The sequence below is a fragment of the Diadema antillarum genome, unplaced genomic scaffold (assembly GCF_040938485.1).
Source record: "Diadema antillarum isolate AM-2024a unplaced genomic scaffold, OU_Dant_1.0 seq00000512_RagTag, whole genome shotgun sequence".
NCBI classification, from domain to species: Eukaryota; Metazoa; Echinodermata; class Echinoidea; order Diadematoida; family Diadematidae; genus Diadema; species Diadema antillarum.
In genome coordinates, this window is record NW_027271466.1 from 3077323 (window position 1) to 3104139 (window position 26817).

At 38.0% G+C, this 26817-nt stretch overlaps 2 protein-coding genes across 2 annotated transcripts in view; one reads left to right on the forward strand and one right to left on the reverse strand.

Moving 5' to 3' along the window:
- LOC139734173 (uncharacterized) overlaps positions 1 to 5786 on the forward strand; it is a 39371-nt gene extending 33585 nt beyond the window's left edge. Inside the window, exons 9-12 of the mRNA XM_071644978.1 lie at positions 1426 to 1561; positions 3083 to 3220; positions 3959 to 4170; positions 5637 to 5786. Of these exons, the coding sequence (XP_071501079.1) occupies positions 1426 to 1561; positions 3083 to 3220; positions 3959 to 4170; positions 5637 to 5786 (636 nt within the window). The remainder of the gene's footprint in view (positions 1 to 1425; positions 1562 to 3082; positions 3221 to 3958; positions 4171 to 5636) is intronic.
- Positions 5787 to 17716: 11930 nt separating this feature from the next.
- LOC139734175 (lactadherin-like) lies at positions 17717 to 25719 on the reverse strand. The gene is made up of 6 exons (XM_071644979.1): positions 25635 to 25719; positions 24956 to 25081; positions 24238 to 24449; positions 22359 to 22494; positions 18886 to 19097; positions 17717 to 17821 (listed from the first exon to the last, which is right to left on the reverse strand). The coding sequence occupies exons 1-6, from the start codon at positions 25717 to 25719 to the stop codon at positions 17717 to 17719; spliced, it is 876 nt and encodes a 291-aa protein (XP_071501080.1).
- Between the last annotated feature and the right edge of the window lie 1098 nt (positions 25720 to 26817).

Consider the following 26817-nt stretch of genomic DNA (forward strand, 5'->3'; position numbering starts at 1 on the left):
GGAAAGACATATTCAATTCAAGCGTCTATTCAAGCGCTTAATCTTTTATACCAAAGCGTGCTGGCTGTGCGATGAATGGGACAAAAAAACAGGAAGTAAACCACCCGAGTAACAACAATGAAGGGATTATCAGATTAAACTGAAATTAAGCATGCCTCATTTACACATTATGTCCATAATCAATGCCAACTTTCAAAGGAGTAGCACTATCTTTTCAAAAGTTATTAGAGTTGAAAGTGAAGAGTGTGGACAAGGTTTTTCAGAAATGAAAAAGGGATTCTAAAGACACACCTAATGACACTTTGTCTATTCTACCAAAAATGTTCGAGACAAACTGCTAAAGAACAAACACACTTTCCTGTCCGTTTTATGATACCAAATTTTAGCATAATGTAAAAGAAGACCCGCTCTTTCAGAAAATATGAAAAAGTCAAGTTCGGCTAGGTTGACCCATTTCACTTATTTTCAGTCCTCATGCAAAATCAGTGTGTGCGACTTTATGTTCGTTTTGAGATGCACGGTCACATTTGCAGATGGACCTTGATATACATGAAATGAAAAAAAAAAGTGTGTGTTATATGATCAGATCGTTCATCAAAAAAGGCAATGCAAGGATTTCCTTTTTTTGGAAGAAGATTTGTTTTCATAAAAAAAAGCTTATTCATTTCAGATGATTTTTTTTTCTCACCTCCATGACAAAGACTGCAAACTTAAAACGTGATACCACATTTTGTTAAAGCCACTACTAATAATTAACTTATATTTCACCTTTTCACAATGTGAATGGGGCCTATAACTATGATTTTTTTTATTAAATAGGAGGGAAGGGGTTAAAAATCACGGAAATTTCCTATGCATTCTCATAAGAGGTTAAGAAGAGGTGTGAATAGCATGTGGATGAAAATAATTATAATTCAAAATGCTCGTGTTGTAAAGTGAGTTTATCCTTTATTGATATAATATGTATATATACATATATATATATTTTTTTTTGCGGAAATGTAGTATCCCAGTCTGATTTGAAAATTTCTAAGGGGATGGGGAATGGGGGGGGGGGGTGTAATCTAACAACCTGCTTCCAAACTGTATCCAGACTAGGGAATACTCCTTTTGAAGTATCTCGCTCACTATTCAATCCAACTCACATGCACTCTTAACAATGAAGCCTTACAGGCTAGAGCAGGGTCCTACCATGGGCTAGTAGCAACATGGCTCAACTTATAAAGGTTATAAAGGTTAGTTTGAATTCTCCTAATCTATATGAACCATGTTGTCGGCCCGACGATGACGATGATGATGATGATGATGGTAATAATGTATACATCTGTGCCTGCCTGCTTGTTTGTGTTCGTGTATTTCATCGTTTATTGGTTCATGCATGCTCATGTCATCGTTAATGCTTTATTATTTGTGTCATCTGTGCAGATATTCAGGGGAAACGGAAACATGAAGGCAAAGGTTACCAACATGTTCCCCAAGCCGGTCTATGCATGCGTCGTCCGAATTTTGCCGTTGAAATGTCACACACACTGTAGCATGAGATTCGACCTGCTTGGAGAAGGTATACCCTCTCACGTACATAATTGAATGTGTAAACACAGATGTTCTAATTATGTGTGAATGTAATGTGTATTTTTTTTTGCTTTATTCTAGTAGCTTTATTCTCAAAACTCCTGAATAAGTCTGAATAATAATTGAGTCAGATAAACATCATTTGTTGACCTAAAAAGGCAGAACTAGATAGTTTTTATTTTTGTTATTCTCTGGAACCAATAGTCGAAAAATTAACATACATACGCATAAAACAGATTGAACAAATTAAGGTATGACTATATTATATATGGATGTCTATGTGTATATAAAGAGACATGTGTGTGTGAGTGTGTGTGTGTGTGTGGTCTGCATGTTTATGTGCACCCACCCCACAAACATCTGCTTTTCTGTATAGTAGGTTCACCCATACATGATTTTGAATTCCAAATATGAAAATAATTTACTGGATTGTTAGTTTCAAGCTTCAGTTATTACGTGATGTTCGGTTTTATAAGCACTCGGGAAATAAAGAAAGTAAACACTTTTCAATGTTATATTTCTTGAAAGAGTTTTTGGCTAAAAGTTAATGTTACAGCTTCTGCACCATATGAAAGGTAATTTATTATAAAACGGGAAATTTTATGCATGAGTGAACAAAGTTTTTTTTCTTCATAGGCACAAAGAAAAAATGAACAAGATGCCATTAATGCGTCAGTGCTCTTCCATGTAACAATATTACAAAGAAAAAACACAATAAAAACATTAGTAGAATTGCAAGACAATCACATTATATATATAATATCTCTGAAGCCCAAAAAAATCAATAAAGGCTAAAAATGATGGAGAAAAATCAAGAATAGCTTTTCATATTCAAAATAAAATGAAATGAGAGAAGAAGTAATATTAATAAAAAAGAAATGGTAGGGTAGAGAGGTTCGAAAGATTCATGCCCATAATATGCACGGTAGTATGTGCCCCTGTACAAACGATGATAATATCGATATCCATATCTGGTAATTTCCACAATAGAGAAGTGAAAAAGTAACTCAAATATTCTACTTTTCTGAAATTAGGAAAATTTTTGAAAGCACTAAACTAAGGAATGAAATAAGGCTATTGTTTGTGCCCTTACTCCCTTTGTCATTGAAATTTGAGTTGAAAGAATATAAAGTTAGTGTCATTGTTTCCGACTTTGTTTTGTTTGAAGTCATAAAGAGATAAAGACAACGATTGTTATTTCAATCATGTTTCTGATTCTGAATAACTGGTCTTTTGTTATTTCTTTTACCTTGAAAGGCATTTGCAAATGAGAGGCAACATGTAAATTTTTGAAATGCTTACTTTTGTCCTTTGGAGGACAAAAACGAAAGAGTTCGCCCATGCGTAAAGTTTCCCTTTATATTGATAGCCAATTAGTATCCTTTAATGTGGTATATAATATATTGGCTTTTATCAAGATCTTTTATGGAATACATGAAATCGAAAAACTGTTTACTTAGTTTTGTGGCTGAAATTGACATGTACTCTCTTTAAATGAATGGTTCTGCAGTCAACGCGAGTACTCCCAAAAAATTGGGAATGGAAAACAGACGAATTCCAAATGCCCGCTTATCCGCCAGTTCCTGTTACCAGTATAGAGATTGCGCCACCCGTGCCCGCCTGAATCATACAGGCAGGAGGCAAGCTGGTAAGTGAACTAGTCTACTTCCTACCTTCCCTCCCTTCCGGGGCTAAGATCATTCAAACACTGTGTGGCAGGCCTACATATAATGTGTCACAAGTTGACTTGAATACACAAATATTATTATTATTATTATTATTATTATTATTATTATTATTATCATAATTATTACTATTATTATTATTATTATTTTACGAATCAAGTACGAACGTGATAGCAAGTCAACACGAACTTTGCCATTCAATCTAAGCCATGGTGTTGTCGGGTTACTTTCTCTTATCATATTTTGTCATTGATCTATGTATAGATCTATACCGTTATTTCTTCAGAAAACGGGGGGGGGGAGAGAAAATGGATAGTAAGAGCAACTCTTGGGTTTCATTTCTTCCTTTTTAATGAATGGTCTTGAAATCTCTAGAAAAAAAACCCAAATTGATTGACGAGTAGATTTGTTCCAGTTGTAACATAATGTGTGCTTATGAAAATGAGCAACTACAAACTAAACCACTGGATACATCACATCGGAAGTCAAGAGCTTGAGGAAAAATAAGAGGAATCAAGCTTGAGGACCATCTCCCTATCTCTCTTCCCCCTCCTAATCCGGTATACCTGTACTTGCAGCTGACGAGTACTTTTACAATGACTTGACTAAATTGTATTACGTTTTCGAAGTCTTTTCGTGTTCAAGTGAAGTATTTTGGCTGATATAGAAATAAGGACTCTCAACAATTGTTGTTTCCTAAGGTCGCTGGCGTAGAGGTGCGTGGTGCGCAGCATCTAATGATAGGTCTCCATGGGTACAGGTGGACCTTGGGACCAATCATCGTATCATGGGCGTCATCACACAGGGTCGATACCCTCGCTTAAGCCAGTGGGTGACGAGTTTCGGTATCCAGTACAAGGAAGACGGTTCATCGAGTTTCGAAAACGTTGTTGGACTAGGCAATAAGCCCAAGGTTTGTGTAGACTCACTCGCAACAATAATAGTAATGTTAGTAATAGTAGTAGTAGTAATAATAATAATAATAATAATAATAATAATGATAATGGTAATAATAATAATAATGATAATAACAATACTGATAATAAGAATAATGATAATGATGAAAATGATGATGATAATAATGATAATGATAATAATGATAATAACAATAATTATAATATAAAAAAAATTACAATTACAATATCATATGTTTATGGTGAAATGCTATATACCTCGTCCCGACGGATTCCTGAGGCATCATTTGGATTCCCCTTATGTGTGCCCATTTGTCTGGTCGTCGTCCATCACATGTCCTTTTTGCGATTTAAGGAACATGCGACAAACAAACAAACAGACAAACAAACAAACATGACGAAGACATTTCCTTAGCCCAGGAATGCCATAGAGGTACAGATTGATACTGATTACATTTTGGTAAAGGCCTCCTTTAGTCCAAACGCCAAGAGATACTTCATGACTTTTGTTTAACACTTTAGATTTAACCATAGATGTCAGAATTAATCAGTAGTCGTTTACAATGGTGGGTAGAAATTGACAATTATTTCAATGACATAAAAGGTGTGATTGTGACAGATTTAGACGGTAAGCGTGAAAGATCGGAACAACCTCTATATCGAAAGAAGTAATTGTAAACGTCACGGTTTTGACACCCTCGGATTATACAGCCCACGAACCATACAGCCCATGAGCTCGACAATACTATAGCAAACAAGGTCTACGAGACCGACAGTAAGCCCGTTGTTGTCCAATCGGGGTCTAGGGCAATTACCCCGGACAGTTCCCCTGACCCTAACCCTAATCCTAATCTTGAACTTAATCCTAATCCTAAACCAAATTGTTTCCCCTGCACTAACAAAAAATTTACTCTTAACCAGCATTTAGCCGGGGGGGGGGGGGGGGGGGGAGGGGGGTTAATTGAACTGATGTCAATTTGAACTCTTGGGCTTTTTAAGCTGTGCTGTTGATCTAATGGGCCTCATCATATCGCATATCGTGTGGAACTGATGAGTTGTATGTCTCGAGAGTTTTATGAGTCGTGCACCTTTTCTTTTTAATATCAAATTCATCGGGTGCCGTTCTCGTGGGATGACCTCGTAATTTTCTGTAATTGATATTATACAGCTATCATAAAGCAATATAAAGTAATGTTGCCTTAAAGTTTGCATGGTCATAAGAGTGCAGAGGTCAGGATGTTAGCACTTTGAAAAATAAATCATCAAATTGCCGAATATATAGCTTCCATTCAAATGAGGACAGCTTTCTAATAGTACAATGACTATTCCATGATTTATCGCTAGAATCTCAGGAACATCGTTATATGAATATAAGTATTTCTGCGCAATAATCACCATCTAGAAGAAGCGATAATCATATTGAATGCAAATGATAGGAGTGAATTATTCGTCTTTTCTTTGATAGCTTTTCAAAGGAAACACCGACAAGAACACCGGGGTTACCAACTTACTTCCGGCCTCTGTAGTCGCCCGCTACGTCCGCATTCTCCCGAAAACTTGGCAAGGTCACTGTAGCATGCGTTTCGAGCTCCTCGGAACTGCTCTAAAGCGATAAGAGAGGATCGAACGATGCATGCCCACAATATGCAAGGTAGTAGGTGCCCTTGTACAAACGATGTTAATATCGATATCCATAATTGGTAATTTCCAATAGAGAAGTGAAAAAGTAACTCAAATATTCTACTTTTCTAAAGTATATCCACATATTCGTTACCTGCTAGAAGCGGGTTGCCATGCGATGCATAGCGATGCATAAGGATGCTTTGCAATGCTCTATTTGTTTCGTGTTCGCCATACAAATCACAATTCTGTGATAGGTCACTTGACGTTATGTTCTATTACGATAATCACTACTCTAACACTATACAAAGCTCTGCAATGTAAGTTCATGTTAAGGACGTAAAGCCGGATGACTCCTTCGTCGTATCATTATTTTAACCATTTTTGGAGCCTTACTGTTTTGTCTACTTATTTTTTGATAATGAATGATTGTTGTTCCATAATAGTGCATCTTTAATCACAATGTTGATTTAAAGTCAACCGCAAAATGCGTTTGTCTAGATAAGCGTATCTCGTTCATAAATGATTTATGAGATGTAGATATGCTGATAGGTTATAGTTCATACAAAACTTGTTAAGGGCAAAAAGCAAAGGTTACGAAATTGTTTTTTTTTAATGATTATTTCAAATAGAAATGCCTGTAAAAAAACTGACTTATTTTGTGTAAATGAATTGTTTGTAAATTTCAATTTCGACGAAAGGTCAAAATTCAAGGCTAGAAAGCGCCGTAACTTCGAAAAAAAAAAAATAAAAAAGAAAGAATAATTGTCATACATTGTATGTTATCAAGATCCTTTTTTGTCATATTAGTTGATGATTTTTTTTTTCAGAATTTCATTATGACGAGTCACAATCGAGTCTCACAATGATTTTTCATTTTTTTAATTCCCTTTTACACTAGAATGAACTTTAAGAGGAAGCTGTGAGGTTACGATCTGACGGAATTGCCCAATTGACTACGAAGCTATAGGGTCTAATGCTCACATTTTTTTAAACAAGTCTTCATACTCATCTTTTCATATGGCTTTCACTTTCGTCCATATTTGTGTTAGAGGAGGAACACTACTTATCTAAATATTAAGGAATATTATTCAAAATTAAGCTCAACTCTGTACTCATGACAAACATTAATTTTGATTAAAACTTAAGGTAGTGGTGAGGGGTGTGTATGCATATATCAATATAAACTATGTCGGTGATGAGGAAATAATAAAATGTCTACAATAAGGACGCAAGATACATTTCTAAGACCTCCTTCGACTGAACTTCCACTTTGAAGCTTTCCGGGATACGAATTGTGCATCCAACAATGTGTCCAATTTCTTGTCCAAATTCGAATGCGCGACTCTGTCTGTGCGGAAACTGATATTTGCTATAAATATTTTTTCGATCATCAACTGAAGTTAATGAGGTTGCCTTGTCACAATTTGCCATACCCACAACGTTGCCATTTCATATCTTTTAGGGAAATCATAAGACGTGAACATCCCTACATTGTAAGCGATGGAAGTAGCCTAAATATCACTACATCGTTGACAGACTGCGTTGTACACGCACAGGTTTTCTTTCAATTTAACGTGAAGAGATGTTCACTGTCATAGAAACAGCCTTTCTCAACTTTCTACTGCCAAACATGTTTAACGTGAATCTGTTATAAAAAAATGTCTTACATGTCTCTTATTTAAGTAATCACATGATTATGATGTCCGTTTCGTTATTCAAAGAGATTCTTCATAAACATATCCTTCACAAAATGATTCCCCTCGGCAAATATGAACATTCAGTCAACAATGATTGACATTAAGAAATTACATCATGTACAAAAGTACATACATGCTTACCTAATCTGAATATGCTAATTATACAGGTTGTCAAATAATGCTCATTTATATTGCCGAGGCTTTCACCATTCAATTAAACACAGGTACAATACTTAACATGTTTAAGTATCATGGACTTAAATTCTCTTGCGACTATCCTGACAGGGAAATGCAAGGTTGCAACAAGGTTCGTTCCGAGAGCGCCGGAAGTCTAAGATATGGAAACATTAGAAACTATTGTGGTATCTTTAATAGTCTCTTTGGTGATTAGAGTATAGGGTACCTATCATGTATTTACGTACGTTCATTTCAATTTTGTCTTGTCCTTGCTTTGTATTAACTGTTTTTTTTTTCATGGTAAATAAAGGTGATTACTGAATATAAACCGTGGATTGTCAGCGTTCTAGATTGTGTCCAAGAAACATGTGAAACATTATATCAACGAAATTCATATAAGTCGGGGATGCAACGAGTCCATCCACTGTGTGTCCAAAAATTCGTCATATCCAGTAAAGTACAATGATACCATAAATTATGGCAGCATTAAATTATTTGATACACTATTCTTCGCATACCTGACCCTGCATCACAAAACCAACAAAAAGTCGCCAGACATGGATTTTGAGTTAAGCGCAGATCCTGAAAGAGCAGACTCTAAGCTTTAAAATGATGTGTAATTTAATTCAATTCAAATGGACTCTCCTAATCATAGGTGCCGGAAGTGGGGGGGGGGGGGGGGGGGGGGGGGCGGCCGCCCCCCCCCCCCCCCCCAATCCAAAAAGTGGGGGGCAAAACGCATTTTTGCCCCCCCCCAAAAAAAAAAGCCCCCCCCAAAAAAAATAATAAAAATAAATGAATAAACAAAGAAAATAATATAAATATGTATATATATGAATAAAAGGGAAAAAATATGGCTACAAACGGCAGCTTTTGGAATGTAAAATGTCAAAATTTTCAAGCTCGCTCGCTTCGCTCGCTTCGCTCGCTCGCATCCAGCAGTTGAGCCCGGTGCGCCTCCCCCTTAATTTCTAAAGCGAAAAACATAGCTACGACGGCAGTTGTTGGACTCTAGAATGTCAAAATTTTCAAGCTCGCTCGCATTGAATCGTTATGCCATTCTCCTAATGTTGCTGACAGTAATTGCCAGTAGTTGCGCCCGATGCCCCCACCCCTTAATTTCCAAAGCGAAAGATAAAATATAGCTACAAATGGGAGTTTTGGGACTGTAAAATGTCAAAATTTTCAAGCTCGCTCGCTTCGCTCGCTCGTATTGAATCGTTATGCCACTCTCCTAATGTTGCTGCCAGTAATTGCCAGCAGTTGCGCCCGATGCCCCCCTTAATTTCCAAAGCGAAAGGTATAGTTACAAACGGGAGTTTTTGGACTGTAACATGTCAAATTTTTCAAGCTCGCTCGCTTCGCTCGCTCGCATTGAATCGTTATGCCACTCTCCTAACGTTACTGTCAGTAATTGCCAGCAGTTGCGCCCGATGCCCCCCCTTAATTTCCAAAGCGAAAGATATAGCTACAAACGGGAGTTTTTGGACTGTAAAATGTCAAAATTCTCAAGCTCGCTCGCTTTGCTCGCTCGCATTGAATCGTTATGCCATTCTCCTAATGTTGCTGCCAGTAATTGCCAGCAGTTGCGCCCGATGCGCCGCCCCATTAATTTCCAAAGTGAAAGATATACTGTAGCTACAAACCCCTTTTTGGGACTGTAGAATGTCAAAATGTTCAAGCTTGCTCGCTTCGCTCGCTCGCATTGAATCGTTATACCATTCTCCTAATGTTGCTGCCAATAATTGCCAGCAGTTGCGCCCGATGCGCTCCCATTTATTTCCAAAACGAAATATATAGCTACAAAACTCCAGTTTTGGAACTGCAGAATATCAAAATTTTCAAGCTCGCTCGCTTCGCTCGCTCGCATTTTATTGTTATGCCATTCACCTTATGTTGCTGACAGTATATAATTTGTCGATCGTTTCACACCGTCATTCCATAATCCATGTAAGGAAAACTTACAATGTTCCTCATATAATGACTGCGTTGTTGAATGTATCACATTCCGTAATGTATTGTAGTCCCATTATTGCTCACGCACACACGCACAAGCATACAGACCGTCAAAATTACTTTATGGTTCCCCCCATGTTTCGACCCACCGTACGCCACTTTACATATGTATATATATATATATATATATATATATATATATATATATGATAGATGTGTGTGCGTGTGTGTGTGTGTGTATGTGTATATTGTGTCACATATGCATGGTCTAATCTTGAGCCCCCTCCAATGTTTGCCCCCCCCCCCCCCCATCCAAAACTGCTTCCGGCGCGCCTGCTCCTAATAACTTATATAAATACGGGAAAGAAAGCACACGCTCTCGAAAATGTGAACTGAGAAAAGAGGCTCTGAAGTATAGGGTCTATTCAAGCGCTTAATCCAAACCAAGCTATGCTAGCTGTGAAATGAAAGGGGCAAAACACATGATGTAAATCACTGGAACAACAATGAAAAGATTATCAGATTATTAAAGCTGAAATTGAGATGTTATAATACACATTCTGTTCATGATTAATGCCAGCTGTCAAAGCAGTAGAAAATTATACATTTTTTAAGTTACAAGACTTGAAAGTGAAGAGTGTGGAAAGGATTTCAAGAATTGGAATGGGGACTCGAAGACATACCGTGATCATTCTATTCCTTCCCCCCCTCAAAAAAAAAAAAAAAATGTAGAAAAATTGTTGAAAACAAACTTTCCATTCATATTATGATCCCAAACTAAAGAATAATGTAGAAGAAGGATGGCTCTTTCAGAAAATATGAAAAACCCAAGATTGACTCGGTTGACCCATTTCGCCTGATTTTTAGCCCTCACGTAAAATCAAGGAGTACGACTTTTTGTTTTGTGTTGCACGGTCATTTATGAAAGTTCATCTCCAACTAAATAACAACAACAACAACAACCCACAACAACCAATAAACACGTATGCTTTGAAATAAGAGATAACATTTACAAGTTACGTAGACATCAATAAGGGTCTGACGATACATCAGCGAGGGAGGGGTGTTACGTAACACACTTTGATTCTGAAATACGGCAGTAAGATAGTGTCCCCTGGATTATTGTAACGTAACCACTTTCACCACTTGGGTCGGGGATTCCGATCTGGATCCCGTGTTATGTCATTGCATTTATCTCTTTCGCGCCTCTCCTCACTCTCTTTCATTCCAGTAAAGGAGTCAACTCAGACGCTGGATTAATGCATACAGCACAGATGACGTACCTTTACCGTTCCAATGTTCAACGTTTATTCCTTTCCGTCTCGTCTCCCGGCCGCGTGTTTTTTTTAGACGGCACAGATTGGGGACCCTAACCCTAACCCTAACCCTAACCCTAACCCTAACCCTAACCCTAACCCTAACCCTAACCCTAACCCTAAACCCTAACCCAACGTGTTTCCCATAGGTTTAATACGCGCCATGCCCCAATACGCTAGCCTGCTAGTCACATCTAGCTCTTCTGTCTCCAATCTGCTCTACTGTGTCCACACTCGTACTCCGTACAGCCTACGCGCACACACAGCCAATCCCTGCAAGGCTGGCTGTGCGCGCCTGTGCTGCGCAGGCCTACACATGTACGTAACACAAATAACACACCTTGTGTGTATAATTAATACACACAGCAACTACAAACACACACAGACGGGCCACTCACACACCCATACACAGAAGGAGAGAGAGAGAGAGAGAGAGAGAGAGAGTGAGGAGAATGGGAAGGAGAGAGAGGGAAAGAAAGGAAGCGTCAATGAAGAGATAGAAAGCATCAGAAGAGTGTGAAGTGGCCAATACTATGTTCGTACTGAAACTCAAACCAGGCCAGCAGGCCTAATCGATTTTGTTACAATATTATAAAGTTCAGACTGCTGATGACCCATGATCGGAACAGGCAACAATTCTTATGCGAAATATCCTGCAAAGTGTCCCAGTATAGTGCTTACTGAATTGTTTCCAGAGTTCTGAATCTGTAACCCTCAGCAATGGTAGGTATACATGGGAAAAGTTAATTAAAGGCAATACTAAACTTTCAAGCAGGTCTCAAAATGGCCGTCGATAATGTTTTTTTTTTTCTTCTTCTTCTTCTTCTTCTTCTTCTTCTTCTTCTTTTTCTCCTTCTCTTTCTGGTTAGGTATGCCTTTTACAGTAAGCTGAATATTCTTGCAGACTGTGTTAGTTACATTATCAAACAGTTTATTCTTTTACAGATATTTGCAGGCACATTGATGGTCTATGAAGAACAAGGACAAGCCACTCTTATCAACCGTTGGTCGGCTACGGAATGCTCCCACAGATGGCGCTGCAACTATTTCCGAGGACAGCATTCCAACTTTTAGTTACTGTTCTCGATGAACGAAAGACGTACCCAATATTTTGCACACATTATGCACTTCATGGTCAGTGAATTTAGTGACACTTGAAGATTATGGTAGCGATTCAGAATGAATCTTGCAGCTCTTCTCTGGACCAATTCCACGTTGTGGACATGATGGATGAGGTGTTTGGAAGCTGAGTCCAAAACAGAGGATTCATAGAATATGCAACTGGCCGAACCAATGTTTTGTAAGCTGCGGATTTGATATTACAGGATTTTATGCTAGGATTGCGTCTTAGAAATGCAAGTACGTTTTTTTTTTTTTGTTGTTGTTGTTGTTGATAGGATTATTGATATCTTGGGTCCACTTCAAATCAAAAGTGATTGTTACATCCAAGTTAAACAGATTTAAGAGGGGCGTTGTTCAGATGATACCATGGGCGTAAATCCGAGGGGATGGGGGGGGGGGATATATCCCCCCCCCCCTGAAATGGAGGAGGGGGGGGGGATGGCCTATACAATCATCCCCCTGAAATTTGAGGGAAAAAATGGAGGAAGCAGAAATGTGCTTTTATCAATTTTGACATATTTTCATTGCATGAAGAGGTAACACCAGAGAGGTAACAGAGCTGAACAGTATTCCATCTTGTAGGATAATGTATACATAAATTTCTCAAGCGCTCGCTCGCGAAGAAAGTAAATTCGACATAAGGCATGGTCCAGACGTTGACAACGTCAAATAGCATAGGCTTACATGTAAACATGCAACTCGGGACCATCTGCAAATTATGTACGAAAAAAAAAAACAATAACAAAAACCATACCGCCATAATTGAACCCCCTCCATTTTCCTGAATCATTCATGAAACGATGATGACTCTGATACATCTATGGGTATACCCAGGGATGATCAGGGGCGTCGAATCTATCTCGGAGGGGGGAGGGGGGGGGGGGGGGGGCAAAAAGAGGCCTTTGCCCCACCCCTGCGGAAGTGTCGGGCCAGACAAATCACTTGTCCCCCAAGCAATTCCCGAGATGAGAACAAATATCTAACTTTCTTTGTGGAAATGTGCAAATACCGCCAGAACTATGCACCAGATCGTTGAATTGCAATCATAAGCATGCAAAAGCTCCGCTACTGGATCCCTGTCGATAGACTTTGAACACTTTGGAGATTGACGTGTTTCCTAGTATTTTAACAAAGAGCGTGCAGCAGATCTTTCATTTACAAAAGCTCCCTCATATGCAGAGGCGTCGATAGGGGAGGGGGGATGGTACCCCATAAAAGTATTGGGGACAAACATACCATTTTGCTCCTCGAAACTCCCGAGATGTGGAAATGTTCTTACTTTTTTATATAGAAAACTGTCTAAATATTTCATCCAAAGATGGCTGAATTTCAATTCTGCAAAATGATACAAAATCTCCCTCGTGTAAGAGGGGGTTAGGCCTACCCCATGCCTCATACACCCTCCCCGTCCAGTCCTTTCTACTTAATACACACATATTTAGTTTCATCTAAAGTGTGCACCACGTCTGTTACTTCAGTTTAAAAAAAAATGCAAAAGTTCCGTGGATGGAGATATCTAGATACCTTCAATTAACAGAGGGTCCCCCCCCCTCAAAAAAAAAAAAAAAATCCTGATGTTGCTGCCAGTAAATGCCAGCAGTTGCGCCCGTTGCGCCCCCTTATTTTCCAAAGAGAAAAAATAGCTATTATTACATATAGCTATTATTATATATATTATGCCATTCTCCTGATGTTGCTGCCAGTAATTGCCAGCAGTTGCGCCCGGTGCGCCCCCTCCCCTCCTTCTTAATTTCCAAAGCAAAAAAAGTATAGTTAGAAACGGCTGTTTTGGGACTGTAAAATGTCAAAATTATCAAGCTCGCTCGCATGTAATCGTTATGCCAATCTCCTGATGTTGCTGCCGGTAATTGCCAGCAGTTCAGCCCGGTGCGCAACCCCCTTAATTTCGAAAGCGAAAAAATATAGCTACATACAAACGGCAGTTTTTGTACTGTAAAATGTCAAAATTTTCAACGCTCGCTCGCATTCAATTTTTATGCAATTCTCCTGATGTTGCTCCAAGTAATTTGTTTCACACCGTCATTCTAAAAAACTTACAATGTTGCTTTTTAATGACTGCGCTGTGGAATGTATGACATATCGTTATGTATTGTAGTCCCCATTAAGTTTGCAGACTGACAGCGCACGCACACACACTCACACACACATACACACGCAAGCACTCATAAGCATACACACCCTCAATATTACTTTTCCACGAGGTGCCCCCCCCCCCCAATGTCTTGACCCACGGTACACCTGTGTGTGTGTGTGTGTGTGTGTGTGTGTGTGTTGGGGGGGGGGGGCACCAAGCTTCTCCACCCCATCCCTTCAAAGGCTGCGCCGGTCCAGTTATGGGCTTGTAATCGTGGTGATGGTGACTATCGCCGATCATCCCCCCCCCCCCCAATCCTCAGTACGGATTTACGCCGTTGGATGATACACGTGTTTAACTTAATTTTCCTGGAGATTGTCAATACGTTCCATTTGTCTGTGTTCAAAACCATCATCCGTTTTGTTGCTCAGTCTCCAATCCTGCTTAGGTCTTGTTAAAGATATATATTTTTTTTTCATGGTGTTGGTTGTCGATTGCCTTGTAGGAAACTTCATCGGCAAATAGGCGAACGTAATACATTAGCAATTAGGCAAGTCATTAATGTAAAAAAGAAGAACGCACGGCCCAAGAACCGAACCACATGTGCCATTCCAGATTACTTTTTCGATAGAGAGTGGATGGACTTGATGTATCTCAACCTGATATGAACTTCATTAATGTAATGCTTCACAAGTTTCTTGGACACAATCTAGAACACTGGCAGTCCAAGGTTCGTATGCAGTAAAAACGTTTATTTACCATGAAAAAAAGTATGAAATATGAAGCAGCTACAAAAAAAAAGGAATTAACTATTAACAAACGTTAATACGTAATGCACTCCAATCACCAAAGAGACTGTAACAAATAACGCATTAAATTTTTCATTGTTTCCGTATCTTAGACTTCCCGCGCGTTCAGAACCTGGGTACAGGCATTTCACTTTGCAGATTGTCGCGTGGGAATTTGAAGTTCACGATACTCAAACATATAAAATATTGTACCTGTGTTTTATGGTCTAAGCCTTGACAATATAAATGAAAATTATTTGATAACACGTAAAACAAGCTAATGGGTAAGAGTAGAGTAGAGATCCACCTCCTTATTGACAAACATGAACTCGGGCTTTACGAAAAGGAATATACAGCCATATATGTCCCTCTGATAGGATATGAAATGGTGGTCCCATGTGTGACAGAGTCAAAACGCATGCATGCAAAAGATCCCATTTCATTTGTTTATCGCAAAGAGCAGGGTGCTTAACCCGGTGAAGTGATCCCACCTTATTTTCAACTGGACCCCATTGAAGACCAACTATTGCAGATGGAAAATGGAACAAAAAAAGAAACCAAACAAACAAACAAACAAACAAACAAACAAACAAACGAACGAACGAACGAACGAACAAACAACAAAAATACAAACAAACATCAGGCACTGTATATGCCTGCAGCCGGGCATGATACGGAAGGTTGGTTGACACCTTCGGAAAAAAAGCAATTTCGACTAGGCCTACATTGAAACTGATAACATTAACATTGTACATGTACGTCTTATTTGTTGTTTATTGCTATCTTATTGGATTACTTTTTGCGGGACTATGTGAGGTCATTGTGTGTCAATTTGTCTTTTAATTGATATACCATTATGTGGTTAGTGTTTGGGCGTTGTCAGCATACATGCAGTATCAAGAAATATATGGTTAGATTGTCGTTGTGTTGTTTGGATGCACTGCTAATTGGACCTTTGTTCAATTTAGAATTACTTGAGACGAAAAACAAATAATACATTTACAGATAACAATGTAGAACCTTTAAACAATGATAATTACACTATGTAAGCATCCCTTAATTGTGTATGCAATTTCTCCTTTCTTAAAAAAGTCTATTCCATTCTCCTCTTTAGATTGATCGCACGAAGTAGGAACTTGATCGCCTGAAAATTAACTGAACGCTCCAAACAAGCTCATCGGGCTATCACATGACTATCGCGTGAATTTGAATGCACGAATAGGAAATGTAATGCTCACATTTGGAAATTGAACTCCCAATCGTGAATTTTATTTTACAAAAACGAAAAAGAATGCCCATAAGTGAAATTGAACGCTCGGATTCTGAATTTGAATGCCCGAATATTTCCGTGTGCGTGCGCTGTGTGAATTTGAATGCACGTCAATGAATTTGGATGACAAAGGTATGAAATTGACTGGGAAAACCTATATTTTTACAATATGATAACAATACACACCCATCACTGCTATTATTATTTTCAGGCAAATATTTGCCAGCAGCAAGAGACCATGGTTTGGGTGAATACCACTTAATCTTTGTGTTCTCCCATTAACACAAACATTAACAAAGTGAACGCTAATTCAGAAGATGAGTATGAAGGCTTGTTAAGTGTGAGTATAAGAGTTCCATCGTCGATTGGGTAAATCCATCAGATTGTGGCATCATCTATTCTGGTGACATGCAGGGCAGCTTCATTCTAGAGTTTATTCAAATAATAGGAAATGAGGGAAAAATGCAAAAATCATTGTGAGACTTGGTAGTGACTTGTCACGATGAAAATCTGGAAAAAAAAAATCACACACAATCGATGATTGGGGAAATGAGAATTTGACCTTTCATCGTCACTACTTATATGTATTGAATACGCCATATCACAAGACATTTCTTTTTTTAAAGTAATAATGGAAAGTCATTGTCAGTGACCTTTGCCCTTTGATCTTTGCAGATTTTGTATTCAACTAGAAAAACTTATCAGCGCATCTACATCTCATAAACCACATATAAATGACGAACGCTTACCTATATAGACAAACGCGTAGAGCGGTTTACTTTAAACCCATCGTATGATGAATTGAGGGCAGAAAATAATAATCCTAGTAGCCTATCCCATCAGATGGCTATGAGGTGAATATAAGTACTGAGAGTTGACGAGAGCCTCGCAACCACACTCCTATCAAGTACCATATTCGAGAACTGAATCGCATCGCCACTCGTTCTTCCCAAGAACTGTAAGGAACTGGAATTCCCTGTCGTCAGAAATTGTTTCAGCGCCATCTGTGAGATCATTTCGAAACCGTCGAACGGTTGATCACAGTGGCTAGTTATTTTCGTCAAATTTTCTATGTGCTTGTAAATATCTGTAAATAATTGTATTATAATGTAAATAGCACCAGTCTGCAAGAATCTTCAGTCTATTGAAGGAGGCAGACTCAATCAGAAGAAGAAGAAACAATGAAGGCATGTTTGGCGTACAAGAGCAAATAGAGTATTACAGAGTATCCCAGTGCATCACATGGTAACCTACTATAACAGGTAATCCGTTTCCTACGGGAACCTGGCGGCCTATGTATTAAGTCAATTGGAATTTCAGAGTTCAGTATGGAACGGGGTAGCGAACATCTGGGTAGACTTTAGAACCTGCCAAAACTTGAGGTATTTTTTTTTCTCCCCTGTTGGGAACTAAAAATGAAAGATATTGATATTAATATCTTTTGTACAGGGGAAGCTACTTTCATGCATATCATGGTCAGACATAATCTCGCGAACCTCTTTTATCGCTGCCAAGTTTTGGGGAGAATGCGGACGTAGCGGGCGACCACAGAGGCCGGAAGATAGTTGGTGACCTTAGTGTTCATGTCGGTGTTTCCTTGGAAAATCTGTCGAATACGGGAGACAAATTTCATTTCTATATTTAGTCATTTGTATGCAATCTTATTAATTTCTTCCAGAATACCGTGGCCCTTGACCTGTCCACTCTTGTGACCATGCATATGAAATTGTTTTCTACACTCTCCACTAACTTAATCGCATGGTTACTTTATGTTGCTATACAATGTAGCTATAGCAATTGCAGGATATTACGGGGTCAACTTGACAAGACCAACGTCCACAAGTTTGACAGTAACAAAACGTCCATGAGTCATACAGCTCACAAGTCATGCAGCCCATGAGTTTGGCACCGGGAAAAGCAACCTATGAATTCGACATTACAACAAGGGGCTTAATGTGTCGGTGTCATGGACCTTCTTTGCTTAATAGTGTCAAACTCATGGGCTGCTTGACTCGTGGGCTGCATGACCAGTAGGCTGTATGATTCGTGGCTGTCGAACTGATGACGTGCATCCCATAATACCATTTTGGCTATAGAGGTTGTTCTGGGGGGGGGGGGGGGGGCATTTCATGAAGCATTTTGTCCGACAAAGTTGTCGGACAAATTTGCTCTCAGCCAATCAGATGTAAGGATTTCAGTAGCTTGTAACAGTTTGTCAGAAAAATATCCGACCAAACTGCTTCACGAAATGCCCACAGATCTTTCACCTTCGCCGTCTAAAGCTGTTAACACTTCTGCATGACGGAAATAATTGCCTATCTATTTCTATCAAACCTAGTAAATGACTACTCAGTACTACTGACAACCCTATATAAATCCGCATCTCCCCCCCCCCCCCAAAAAAAAAAAGTCATGCGGTGTCTCTTGACCTTTGAACATTAGGGGTTCTCGTATGAAATGAAATCAGTGCATCTGTACCTCGCAAAGTATGCCTGGGTCATCTGACAACAAAATGTCTTTAGCATGTTTGTTTTTTTGTTCCTTAAATCGCAAGAAGGACATGTCGGACGGACGGCCGGACATATGGAAATCTGGAATGATGCCTCGGGAACCCGTCAGGGCGGAGGCATAATCAGTCACTTAAAAAAAAAATATTGGGAATATACAAACTTTTGGCTCATCGTCTATTCCAACAACGTCTTGGAAATTCGATGCAAAGTCTCTCTTGTACTGGATGCCGAAACTCGTGACCCACTGGTTGTAGTAAGGGTATCGACCCTGTGTAATAACTCCCTCGATACGGTAATCAGTCCCAAGGTCCGCCTGTACCCATGGCGACGGATCGGAAGCTGCTGCGCACCACGCACCTCTGCGTCCACCACCTAAAGGAAACAACGAATGTTTTGGGTCCTTATTTTATCCCAGCCAAGATATTTAACTTGAAAGACTTTGAATACACAATACAATGTAATCAAGTCATTGCAAAGTTTTTGTCTGCTGCACGTGCACAGATGCCGGATTGAGAAAGTCTACAAGCTCGATTTCTCTTTCTTTCTTTTCATCAGCCCATGATTAAAAAAAAAATTATAGCCCAATATTCAGCAATTTGATTTAGTAAACGGATCATGTAAATTGCAATGGTTGGTACGTATTTTTCTTCTTTTTTTTTTGCAATCCACATTATATTTGTTTCTCTCTCTGTTTGTACATGGAAATGATCTTGCTGGGTTCTATTTTTTCTTCTTCTTCTGGCTCCGACCGGGTACGTAGTTATTATGAAGAATGTGAGAGGGAGTATATGCTACATTCTACCCACTACCTCCTGTCTTTGTTTTCAAACATAAAACACTGATTGTAGGTCAAGATGCCCCCTAAAAAACAAGCAAACAAACAGACACACAACGCGTATAATGTACCAACAAAAGGTATAAAATTATCAGTGCCATTGACTCGAATAAAGCTATTCGTGCAGTGGAAACTATTCGGAGTATTTTGTTTCTTGTTTTATCAAACCCATTCTTTAAAAGAAAGAAATAAAAATTCATATTTGCTATTTTTAGCCACCTCTCTTTCTCTCTCTTTGTCAGGTTTTCATGACAGACTTTTAAGAAATTGTGACATAGATCTACATGAATATAAATCTCTAACTAACAAATTGTTATAACAGATGTGGCGGGACAACATTATCGCTTAAATTGAAATGACAAAGTTTGTGTCAACTTTCGTGTTTGCAAGGGATCTGTAATAAATCATTTAAAAAATAACTATGAAATTCAAATATTAAATTGTACTTTGACACACAATAAGTAGGCTTAACTGTTTGAATGGTCTTAGCCGAGGGGAGAGAGGGGTGGGAGGGGAAATGAGTTAGGCGTAGTTTACTTACTGGCTGGCTGATTCAATCGTGCTCGGGTTGCGCAGTCTGTGTACTGGTAACAGGAACTGGCGGATAAGCGGTCATCATAAATACGGCCATCTTCCATTCCTAATCTGTACGGAATACCGGCATGGACTGCAGGACCGTTCATAAAAAGAAAGTTTATGTATATATAGTGAATTCCATGCAATAATTGAACTCACATAGAGTAAATTGTTTTCATGGGGATTCAAAATAGTGTACACTGGTGTACGGGGGAACCGACTACACAGAAAAGCAGATGTTTGTGGGGATGGGTCCACACAATGACATAAAAAATACACACAGACACGCAGACACACAAACACACACACTAACACACAACAAAATGTACTGTATATGTACAGGATATATATATATATATATATATATATATATATATATATATATATATGTGTTTATATATCATTATATATACATACATATTGAGAATTCGCGTGTTGGCTCCGTAACAAAATAAAAAGTAAAAGCAAAACAGTACTGCATTTTTGGCCAAGTAATCATTATGTTTATTCTACTCAAATTTTCGGCAACTTACACCTTTTTCAACAGTAACCTCTCGATAACAAAGCCGAAAGAAATAACATGCATGCATATTATATAAGAAAAACAATTATGCATCTGTGTTTAAGCAGGGCTCCACACTAACTTTATGTTTGGTGGCCCGATTTTTATTTTTTGGTTGCCCGAAAGTGAAATCTGGTGGCCCGAAAAAAAATCAAGGAAAACATAAGAAAGACTAAATTGGTCCTACTAAACCTAGAAAAATAAGTATTAAGCATTACTGAAGTGATACAGGTACCCATGTCTAAAATAAATACATAGAAAATTCAATCATCTTACCGTTATTCTGAGTTCTAAGATTCAGCAAATTGGCTTATAGATTTATTATAAAAGTCGATACCTATTTAGGTGGTCAAAACTTACTTTTGAAATGAGAAAGTGGGAGCATTTGCAAACATTTGTAAACATCCGAAATTTGTTTTAAAATTGTAAAGAGCCGAAAGCTACCGTTATTCACTTCTGATTGTAAAAGCAATCATCCAACATTTACCAGTATTTTAGCACCTAACGGAGCCGAATGTTACCGTTAATCGCAAAAGCAAACAGCTGACAATCATTTTGGCGTCTTACGGAGCTGAATGTTATCCTTATTCATTTCCGAACGTAAAAGCAAACATCCGCTATTTATTTTAGCATCTAACTGAGCCGATTGATACTCTTAATCATTTCCAGATGTAAAAGCAACAATCTGTTATCTATTTCAGCATCGTACGGAGCAGAATATTACCATTATTCATTTCCAAATTTAAAAGCAAACATCTGACATTTATTTTATTATCGCACGGAGCCGAATGTTACTGCTGTCCACTTTCGAAAGTGAAATGAATCATCTGACAATTATTTTAGCATCTTACGGAGCCGAATGTTACTGTTTTTCATTTTTGAACGTCAAGGCAGATATCAGACATTTATTTTACCATCAAAGGCATCTGAATGTTACTGTTATTCATTTCGAAATGTAATAGCAATTATGCGACATTTATTTTAGCATCGCATGGAGCAGAATGTTACTGCTATTCACTTCCAAACGTAAAAACAATCATCTGACATTTATTTTGGCATCTTCCGGAGCCGAATGTTATTTGCTATTAACTTTCGAAAGTAAAAGTGAACATCCGACATTTATTCAATCATCGTACGGAGTTGAATATTATTGTTATTCATTTCTGAACGTCAAAGGGACCATTCGACATTTACTTTAGCATCTTCTGGAGCTGAATGTTATTGCAGCTATTTACTTTCGAACGTAAAAAACAAACATCCGGCGTTTATTTTATCATCGTACGGAGTTCGATATCATTGTTATTCATTTCCGAACGTCAAAGCAAACATTCGACATTTATTTCAGCATCTTCCGGAGCCGAGTGTTATCCTTATTCATTTCCGAACGCAAAATCAAATATCTGACATTAATTTTAGCACCGTACGGAGCTGAATCTTACCATTATTAATTTCCAACATTAAAAACAAACATCTAACATTTGTTTAGCACCTTACGGAGCCGATTGTTACTGCTGTTCATTTCCGAAAGTAAAGGCAAACATTCGACTTTTTTTGGTGGCCCGACGTGCGTTTTTTCTGGCCCCGGGCCACCGGGCCACCGGGCCACCGCTAATGTCAAGCCCTGGTTTGAGCATTTAATTATGTGCATGAAATGACATACCGTCTCCAAGCAGGTCGAATCTCATGCTACAGTGACTGTTCCAAGTCAGCGGCAAAATTCTGACGATGCATGCATAGACTGGCTTCGGGAACATGTCAGTAACCTTAGTGTTCATGTCTGTGTTTCCCTGGAAAATCTGCAAGGAATACATAAGCAGTGCATGAACAAAACAATGGGACACAAACGAGCACACGCAGCCATTGACGCAAATATATACAAACGCAAAGACTATATATATATATATATATATATATATATATATACACTCAGCAAAAAAAAGTTTCACTTCTTTGATTGCATAATTTTCATAGATTTTGATGAAAATAAATATATTACATACCATATTAAGGTAATCTAATTGGCTGTCAACCTAGTAGGTCAATTTAAAGGGAAACTATTGTCCTCAAGGCACAAAAGTAAAAATTGCAAAAACTGACAAATTGTCTTTCATTTGCAAATGCCCTTCAAGATAACAATGATAACAAAAGACCAGTTAAATAAAATGAGCGACATGAATGAAAAACCAAAATTAAGTTTTCGATATCTTTATATATTTATAACCTCAAACAAAATGGGAAAAGTGGGAAACTTTCCACTAAGGAGGAAAATAAGAATTTTCTGTCAACTCAAACTTTATAATCATGACCCTTGCAGGGTGTGATATACTGTATACAATTAATACTTAATCATCACCATCATCATGCCGATAGCTTGGGTTGAGTGGATTCGGAGTGGCCAAATTACCCCCCCCCCCCCCCCCCCACACACACACACACACTGGCAAGAAGGGTCCGCTTGATTAAAAAAAAAAAGAAAATAGAAAAAAAAAAACAAATCGTTCAAGTAACTCTTATATATAGACTGAACCATGTTCCTACTAGTCTACGGTAGAACCCTACTCAAGTCTGGTAGGCTTCTGACTCCGATTGAATAGTGGGTGAGATACTTTGAAAGAGAGTGTTCCTCAGTCCGGATACAGCTTGGAAGCAGATTGTTAGATATCATCCCTCTACCCGGCCTCCCCCTTAGGAAACTTTTAAATTCCCCCTTTTCTATATTCTTTGACATTACATTTTCAAATAGTAGGTCTTTTTTTTTCCAGTTGGTAAGTGATATCTCGTTCGTTAACCCTTCGTGAGAATACACATGGCATTATAGCCGCGGAACCTGTCGCAAAAGAAGAAGAAACTAATAAATAAACAATTTTAGGACTTTTGACCCCATCCCAAAAAATATTCTACTTGCAGGATTGATTGTTATGTCAATACGCATTGTAATAAGGCGAAACGTAAATGATTTAAATAGGTGCACTGGTTTTCAAAATGATTCAAATATATCATGTCTCTGTAATGGGGGTTAGACAAAAAAAAAACGTTTATGCAAAAAAAAAAAAAAAAAATGAAGAAGTGTTTAATTACAGCTTTTTCCAGCATGATATTGTATAGTATGAAGAGTCTGACGAAAAAAACAACAAACAGCTTACGCGCTTTTTTTTCAAAATGTAGTGATTCCTCACTTGCTATAAACAAGGAATATTCTTGAAGTTATAATTAGAAATGATTCCATATTTTCTTATTATTTTCTTTGCAATCTTGCGATGAAACTACTTCTCAAATCAACGCGAATGGTGTGAACTTGTTTTCTTTTTCAATGTCTTCATAGTTGTACTTAAATTGTATTTAATTCATAACCACAGCATAACCATCATAACCAAATTTTCATTTCTCGACATTTATTGGTCGATAATCGTTCAATGAATGTTTATATCTGTGCGTCTCTGGGAATCTAATGATATTTTTAAATGATATCTCTGTAGTTTTAAAGACCGATGTTCAAGCCACACACACAAAAAAAATGGTGAAATATGAATCAAAATTACCTTTGCAGAACCAGTGTCATCCATAATGTCCAAGAGGGTGGCCTTACAGCCGACTGAGTACGAAACTTTGAACGTTTTCACCCACTGCTGGTAACTGTCAGCCCTGCCTTGCGTGATAATACCTGAGACGATAATTGGTTTTCCAAAGTCTACTTCTATCCATGGTGACGAATCGCTTCTTGCCGCACACCACGCACCTCGACGCCCGTTTCCTTATTAAAAATACATAATTTTACGTTGTCAGTTGGGAATTTTTTCTACATGTTAATCCTCCTTCAACATTTACCTTAAATATGCATTCTGTTGTTGTAGACTGTTTAATACTCGGCTAGCACATTTCGTGAGCTTGGTGAGCTTGTTTTTTTTTTAATCACTTTGGTATTTAAACAAATATGACACAAACACTGAACAAGTTTTCTTCAAATTATTGAAAGTTTTGCTTCGAGTTGTTTTCACTGCAACTTAATTGCCCGATGTTGACGTAAAAATGAGAAAATAACACTCTCCGGATACCGTTTCAGCTTAAACACATACATACATACACACACACACACACACACACACATACATATATATATATATATATATATACACGTATATATATATATATACATATATATATATATATATAATTATATATACATATATACATATATATATATATATAGGAAGGTGGATTTTGTTTCAAAAATGATTCAACACTTCCTCCTTTCAATACCAGCTCCCTGGTCCAGTCTGGCCCGGTCTGCACAGTCGGGATACTGGTAGCAAGAACTGGTAGACAGCTGGTCTATTGTGATTGAACCATCTGCCATGCCCATTTGGCTGGGTAGGATCGTCTCAGCTATGACAATATGACAGATATGGAAGACAATGGAAGTTGAAAATGAAGTTGGAGTTTATTATCTATATTCACATGTTTACATGGCATAGGCCTAATACATAACATAAGACACATGCATGAATACAGGATGAAAATGGTACCACAGAGTAGCATGAATGCTTACGACTCCGTAACCTGTCTCTGCCCGAGCTACAACTAGTTGCTGAGGAGTTTCAGTTCACTGTGATAAGCCCTGTGTAGTTATTCGCAAAATGCGACTGATGACACTGGAAACAATGATTACAGCTCAATCCGGTTTAATTTTCTGATTCAAAACTTGTCATTGACATAGATATAACGACCTGAAACAATAATTTCAGTACAGACTCAATGCATACTTGTTTACCCTCATGTAACAAGTTAATACAGACATTAACAGTCTGTCTGCATATAGTATGTATATCTTATGTGTTCGTGTTTCTTCTTTTTTTTGGGGGGGGGGGGACAAAATGTTTTTTTTTTGTTTTTGTTTTTGTTTTTTTACAATGAGAACGCTCTGTATAGAATTACTTACATGGACGAGAACTCAGCAGTTTCACAATGTGGTCTTCAGAGGCGCGAAGGTACTCCTCATCAAACGCCGCCTCAGCTGGAAGCATATAGACTGAAGGAATTTGAATGTGTAATAGGTCATTAAATCACCGTCTGAACTTCTATGACTAAAATAACGCTATCAACTGACAGGTAAACGTTCAAATCACAAAATCGATCAGTTTAAGATCATCTAGAGACAGAATGCGATAAAAAGTATCTGAATTTTACATGATTTCTTAAGAAAAAATATGTTAGTCATAATATGACTAAAAAATCACGTAAACTGTACATGATATCATCATGTGTTAAGTCTATTTCTACTGGGAGAGAAGAATTTACGTTCAACCTTTTATTTTCAATTATTTACTTCGTAGGCCTAAGGAAGATAGTTTTAAAAGAAATATGGTGTAACACTATACGCGAAATAAACTCTATTATACATTTTGCTTATATAATATAGTTGAATTTAATTTTCACCAATCTCACATCTGACATACTTTTCGAATGAATTCCAATTGAAAATGATTAATTCTGAATAAACATTATATATTTCATATATATATATATATATATATATATATATCTTAGGCCTACATACAATGTACATATATTGGATTATATATACTGGATTCTACATGATCGCGGTTTACCGAGGATTTTATCAAAGACGTACATGCAGAACTTTGCATCAAAAGTCACAGGTATCGAGTAAAGAATGTAATGTTATTTATCAGAGTATTGTAGGCCTATATAATGTTATTCAACAGAGTACATTTCGAAATGATCGACATATGAAGAGACCGAAGAGAATATCGTTATAACCAGCTCGTACGCTAAAGTTCATAATAATATGTGACCCTGCATCACAAAACAAACAAAAAGTCACCAGGAATGGATTTTGGGTTAAGGGCAGATTCTGAAATATCAGACTCTAAGCTTTCAAATAATGCAGAACTCAATTCAAATGGACGCTCCTGACCTATCTAAATGCTGGGGAAAAATCATACACTCTGGAAAAGTGTGAAATAAAAAAGAGGTTCTAAAGTACAGTGTCTATCAAGCACTTATCTTTACCAGGCCGTGCTAACCGTGCGATGAATGGAACAGAAACAAGATAAACAGGATGTAAACCACCACAGCAACAACAATAAAGAGATTACCAG